This window comes from Aythya fuligula, chromosome 17 (assembly GCF_009819795.1).
Source record: "Aythya fuligula isolate bAytFul2 chromosome 17, bAytFul2.pri, whole genome shotgun sequence".
Lineage (NCBI taxonomy): Eukaryota > Metazoa > Chordata > Aves > Anseriformes > Anatidae > Aythya > Aythya fuligula.
In genome coordinates this window covers 13,092,942-13,099,483 of record NC_045575.1, presented here as the reverse complement: position 1 = coordinate 13,099,483, position 6,542 = coordinate 13,092,942, and the positions used below count along the sequence as shown (strand labels likewise).

Sequence of the window (6,542 nt, the reverse complement as noted above, 5' to 3'; positions counted from 1 at the left end):
TTAAAGTCTTACAGTTAGCATACCCCCTCCTGTTCTTAATAATTCAGGGGGAAAAAATATCAACACCTGGTGCTTTATTGTTCCTGGGTGTTCTGATTGCCTCTTGGTTCTTCTACAAATGGCTCAGGTGGCTGGAAAATTGCTGTTTGTTCGCCTTTATCCATTTCACCGTTAAAGAGCTCATTAAAATACTCCCTCCATCTTTCTCTAATTGCATTCTTTGTAACTAAGATTTCCATTTTTGTCCTTTATCTGACTCACGTACAGTTCACACCCTTGTCTCAAATGCTGATATCCTGGTAAAATATTCTTTAGTTATCTCATCTCATTACACTTAACTGCACAAAGCCATTTTCGTGGCACGTTGCTGAATCATTTGTACTACCAGAAGATTTATGGAAGTCACAAAATCCTCACCAAATATTAGTATTTAATTGTGTTTTTACACTGCCCTCAAAATCAATTTGTTTGTTTGTTTGTCTTCCTTAATCTTTTTATTGTTTTCTCCTGCACTTTTCTTTACTCCAGGCGTTTCCTAACTGGTACAAAATTGTGGAATGATGATCAGGCCTGTTCCCCCGTCTCCTTGGTATTCAGGTCTGTATTCCATGTTTCTCAAAGGTGAGTGTTATACTAAGGACTACTCTCTACATTAAAACATCTCAGTCATTACTTTTGCATGACAGCAAGATATATCCAAAGCAGCTACCTTTAGCAGATTTCTTCACCGATGGCTCTGAAGCAATCAGTTACTAATAACTTCCACATGAAATATGCTCCAGGGTTACAGATTTGTTAACTTCAAGAACTTCATTTTTTAACCATCTTTTATAGCACAAGGAATTCCAGATATATGTGTACGTGCATCATAATTACTTAAAAGTATCACTATATAAAGTTTACTGAGATTTTGCAGTTCACTTTCACATATATTGTGGTAACCCCATGGATAACGTCTCAGTTTTATGACTAAAACTGGAAGAACTGCTCAAGGAAAAGTTTTACATTTCTTCACCAAATTTATGAAGTAGCAGGTATTTCTAGATGCAGATACAAGCTATCCATTTCTTTTCCAGTGTTTGTGCATTGCTTTTCTCACACTATTTTACATATTTAATTCCCTTGGGTGCGGTGACATTGGTAAATCGTTTGTACTGGAAAAGCCCAGCAGCTTTGTCGGTGTTTATTGGTGTCCAAAATTCCTCATAACAAAAGCTATGGTTTAAGTCCCGTTTTGAATTGCAAAACATGATGCATTTAATTACAAAACATATCGTAAATTAGGCAAAGCAACTTGATCCTTCATATTAAGTTCTTGAGGAGCTTAGTTGTTACTCCTTGTTTTGCTTGTTTGTTTTGTAATTTGTGTTGTCGTTATTGTTACTGTTTTTGTTTGTTTGGTTGGGTTTTGTTTGTTTTTCACAGAATCAGAGTGGTTGAGGCTGGAAGGGACCTCCAGAGATCATTTAGTCCAACCCTGATGCTCAAGCAGGGTCACCTTGGCCACTATTATAAATGAGGTCTCAACTCAATCTGAATTTTGTGATATTTATAAAACAAATGTTTCTAAAAGGTATAAAAGCTATAAAAGGTATAAAAGGCAAGTAAACAGTGCTGGGTGTGCAGGGAGTCTATGCTCCACCAACACGCACACACAAACATCAAACATTCTAAATATACAGAACATTGCTTTACATACTAAACCCGAGTATGCCTATACATACGTACAATCTGGAAAGGTAACAAATAATCCTTTAAGTTCCATGACTTAACAGTCTCCATTTTCCATTCCTTTTCTTGATTACTAACAAGTCTCCATTTTCCATTCCTTTTGAACAATGTGTCTCGCTTTAAGTTGTCAAGCAACTCGGTCTTCAGGCCTTATGTATCCTGTTCTTCCCAGATCGAAGAAAAGCATATCCATCTCCTTTTCAAGGCCAATAGGCCTGGGTCAAAAGGCACGTTCAGGTCATCAGGGGGCGTAACAGCAAAATCCTTCGATGGCTGTGGCAGCAGAGGGGCCGATGGCTTAGCAGTCGGATCAGTAAAGGAGCCCGCAGCTCCCTCACTATCTGACAAGCCACATGTTTGTAATCGTGGCTCCACATGGCTCTTTAAGGCCTCAGAGATTGCTCGCCAGGTGCCGAGCGATCCCACTGCAATCTTGTCGTTTTTAGTTGCAGAGTCCCACACCTTGACCTCAGTTTGGTCCCATATTTTAGGCTCATAAACTGTCCGATTGTTAAGGAGGAGAATAAGCTGTAAGGTTACCAGGACAGTCTTTGTTCCTAAGGACATATGATTCCCCATAATGCGCAGCTGCTTACCAGAGAGGGACAGTTGTGTGCACAGGTCCACTTCTCTCAGCTCGAGCTTCTCTCCAGCTCCAGTGCGCCCATTTCCAGCGACTTTCAGTATGAGCTTCTCTGAGCGGTTTGCTGAGTTTGGTGAACCTATCTTCATGAGGCAAAGTGCCTGCTCCCGTCGCCGTCGTGGTCTCCATTCTGCCAGCCTGTTCCTCTTCACTTCTTTTTCCTGCTTCTTTATTGATGATGTAACTTCATCGTGTTGCCTTTTTCTTTTTCTTCTTTTATCTTGAGGGCAGTTTCCCCTCTTATACCCTTCTCTCCACAGCAGTTCTTTTCAAAACAACTTTTCATTGGTCAAGCAACTTTGAATATAACGACAGCAAACACCCAGAAACATCCACGCTTTAACGACTGGAGAACAAGAAACCAGCTGGAGAACAAGAAACCGGAGACTGCATGGAGTCTCCTGAACCACCCTTCTTTGTTCCCTCTAAACTCTTTTATATTCCTGATGGCCTCGTCGTTAAGAGTCTGATGTTATCTCAACCATGGGGCTTTCCAACCCCCATGGCCACATTCCCAAATCTCTCCCTTCTTTATTAATATCAACCATTTTCTTGACACGAATTACCACTCCATATATAACAGCCACGTTACACAGGTTTTTACCAAAAACAGGAAAATAATATCACACTGAGGGAAACATCATTAGAAAATTTGACCCAGACTATATATATGTTTTAGCAAATATTGTGTTTTATCAACTACAAGAGAAATCTTCCTCAGCCACCAGCCCCTCCCCCACGGCTCCCAGACCCCTTTTCCCTTGAGCCACCCCTCCCCCGGGGTTCCGCACTTTCGTCACACCCCCGCGTCACTGCGGCCACCACGCCACCGGCCGCTGTCGCCTCAGAGCGTTCCACCCGCCCCACCCCGCCGCCGCCGGTAGCACGGAGCTTCACCGCGCCTCGGGGGCTGCGGGTTCCCCGTCCCGAAAGCTGAGGCGAATCTGCCGAGCTCCGGCAGCCGGGCCGCCCTCTGCTCGGCCAGCGGAAGAGGAAGCGTCGCCATTTTGTTTCGGGTGATGGCGACCGTGGTGCTGTGGAGCTGGAGAGTTTAGCGCGGGCCCGGCCTCCTGGGGGACTCGCTTCTCGGACAGTCGCTGTTGCTGCGAGTTTCCTCCTCCCCGCTGCGTCCCCCGGTGATGTACGGAGGGGTCGGGGGCTCTCGCCGGAGCGCAGAAGAGGCAGGCCCGCCGCCCCTCATGTTGTTGTCAGGCGGGGCAGCGGTCCCCGGGCCCCCCGGAGGAGGTGGAGGAGGAGGAGGTGGAGGTGGGAATAGCCGTGTGGAGCTGCTGGTGTTCGGCTATGCCTGCAAGCTGTTTCGAGATGATGAGAAGGCTCAGTACCAGGAGCAGGGGCGACACCTTATTCCTTGGATGGGAGACCCCAAGATCATGATCGATAGGTCGGTGTACCACAACCCCCAGACTCTGCTGCGAGATCTCCTGTTATAGCCTCTTTCTGTTCCTCCCCTTGTGCTGTGGGCAAGCGAGGGCGGGGGATGAGCAATGGAGGGCTCGCTCTGGCCGATCGATGTGTGGGAATCTTCGCTGGCAGGCTTGGAGGGCTGCTCCTCCTGCTAGGGTGCTTTGAGCGCTGCTGTTGTAAGGCTGACATCCCCCAGGCAACGGGAACTTGGGGTTCCCCTCTCTGGCAGCGTGGGGAGGCCCCCCTCCCTCGGGCATCCAGTGTGCATTGTGTCTTCCTCTTCCACTTGCTAGGATAGGGTTTGTGGAGTGGAGAACGTGAAGGTTTTGCACCTTTTCAGTGCAAACCCCTACTATTGTCTATCCTCACATGGAAACCAAGGAAGCCTTATTGCACTGGAATGCTGATAGGTAGCTTTCTGCATTCTCTAAGCAGCCAGAGTGTAGGGCATGGAGCAAAAAGGCATTTACCCATTTATCCTTAGCGAAAGTGGGGCTTCCATACTTATCCTGTGTAATCTGACTGCAAGTTGTTGACGTGATACCCCAAGAGCAATTCATGGACTAAATACATTTTCCTCGTGCCATGCGTTAATCTATGTTAGTGGCAGAGTGGGTCTCATTAGGGGTGTTTGCTCTTCACATTTTATGGCAGAGGTGGCTTTTTAGGTTGTTTTGCAGTACATACAGGTTCATGGCCAGAAAGTATAACAGAATTTAGTGGTTTGGTTTTTCTTCTGGTCTCTTAAGAAGTCTCACTGGTCCAGGATGGGATTTAGAAATAATTTATTCAGAATGAATCTTTCGAATATACATCTGGAGAAAGAAAATCAGAAGTCAGGTTGGGTATATGTCAGTGGAGCAATGAAAGTACTATTTAAGAGGAGTTCTGGCTGATCCTGAAAAATTCAGTGGAAAGATGGAAGAGTTTTGGGTTGAAAAGGATCACATGACATACTATACATATTTGTTCCCCCAATTTCATCATTGGTGTGATGCTAAGCATGATTTTTCTTGTTCCGATTCAACAACAACAACAAAAAAAAAACTTGAAAAAAAAATCCGTAAGAATGTAGGGAAAGGAGATGTTCTTGCACTGTTTTGGATTCTTACAGTTTAATTAGTTAAGTTGCAATAAATACGAAAACGTGGGTAAAAAAAATAAGTTATTTTATATTTTACTTACATGAGAAGTGTTATAATGCACACTTATAAGGGCAGCTCACTTGTATGGTGTATTTCATTAGGAGGTAGAGGCCATTTTAGTGGTTCTGTACAGCAGTAACCCAGTTTATTGTAATTACAGAAATTGTTGGGAGCAAAAATGAAGTATGTGCATGTACATCCATACATACAATACTAAAAAGTTCAAATAACATACATTTGTAAGTTAAGGAAGCTTGCATTTACTAATCCTATAAACTCCTTCGGAAGCTTAGATTCTTTTTATCTCCAGCAGCAGTCTTCATTTTCACCATTTTGAGAAAAGCACATTGCTATGAGAAGACATGGGTTGAAGTTTGCCTGTGGACAGAGCTTGATTAACCAGACCTACGTGTTTCATTAACTTTGCTATTAGAATATTTACTTTCTTTGTTTTTGGTCTAGCAAGTTGGCACAAGTCAAGAGTTGTGTGTGGGAAGACACCTCAGCGGAGTGGAGTTTACTGTCACTTTTCAATCAGTTTCTTTTACTGATGCATAAACATTATCCTGATGCAACGCTTTTCTTGCAAATAAAATTTTCTGCTTAGTAGAAAGGAAGTGTACGTCATTGATCTTAGCCGTTTTTACGGTGAACCTCCTTGAATTGCATGTATATGTTACTGTTCCTATGTATGTGTGTCTCTCTATCACATAACCCAGAACTTATTTCCTCAGCCAAATGGCTAGGGGCCGAGCCTAGCCATGATTTTACCTCCAATGGACGCAAGTTTCTATGGTGAAGATATCTCCTGAGAGTTCGGGACTAGCAGAAAGAAGCGAGGAAATTTCGACCGTTTGGTTCTTACGGATAGGTATTTATGTATTCGGGTTTGTGTGAATGTAAGCTATTTGACTTTCCAGAAAAACATATTTTGCAAGTGACATTGATTGGTTGGTTGAACCACGTACGGTAAGAGCTGTTAAGGAAATGGATCCCACTTAAACTATTAAAGGATACCTTTGCCTTTAATTGTAATAATTTATTAGTTTCTTTGAGAGGAATCTAGCCTATTAAACAAATTTTCAATAGTTGGTGACAAATGATTAGCAAAATTAAACGTAACTTCTAAAAGGAAATATGCTTTAACGTATAAGTATTTTTTTTTTTCATTTTTAATGGGTAAGTATTTAAGTAGTCGCATAAACTCAAGCCCTAAGTTTTTTTCATTGACCAGCTTTTTCATCTTGCAGGTATGATGGGCGTGGTCACCTGCATGACCTTTCTGAATATGATGCTGAATATTCCACGTGGAACAGAGATTATCAGTTGTCTGAAGAGGAAGCTAGAATAGAAGCCCTCTGTGATGAAGAGAGGTATTTAGCCTTGCATACGGACTTGCTTGAGGAGGAGGCGAGGCAAGGTATTGCTCAAGGAAACTTCCTGAGTTAGCACGTTTAAATAAATAATTTTGAAATTAATTAAATTTGCTCCTACTTATTTTATACTCTCTTTTTTTTCTGATGTTATCTTGACAGTATCCAGTGGATTCGAAAAGCGGGAGTCTTTGCGTATGTGAGAGGACCACAGGATAGTTTAAA

At 43.0% G+C, this 6,542-nt stretch overlaps 1 protein-coding gene across 3 annotated transcripts in view; it reads left to right on the top strand.

Annotated features, from left to right (window-relative positions):
• The first annotated feature begins 3,400 nt into the window (after positions 1-3,400).
• The window catches only part of SFSWAP (splicing factor SWAP), a 48,812-nt gene continuing 45,670 nt past the window's right edge, over positions 3,401-6,542 (top strand). For 2 of the 3 annotated variants that reach the window (XM_032198723.1, XM_032198725.1), the window contains exons 1-2: positions 3,401-3,776; positions 6,195-6,364. In XM_032198723.1, the coding sequence (XP_032054614.1) occupies positions 3,514-3,776; positions 6,195-6,364 (433 nt within the window). In that variant the 5' untranslated portion in view covers positions 3,401-3,513. Of the gene's footprint in view, positions 3,777-6,194; positions 6,365-6,542 lie in introns of those variants that run through there. The other variant, XM_032198724.1, reaches the window with a different exon arrangement.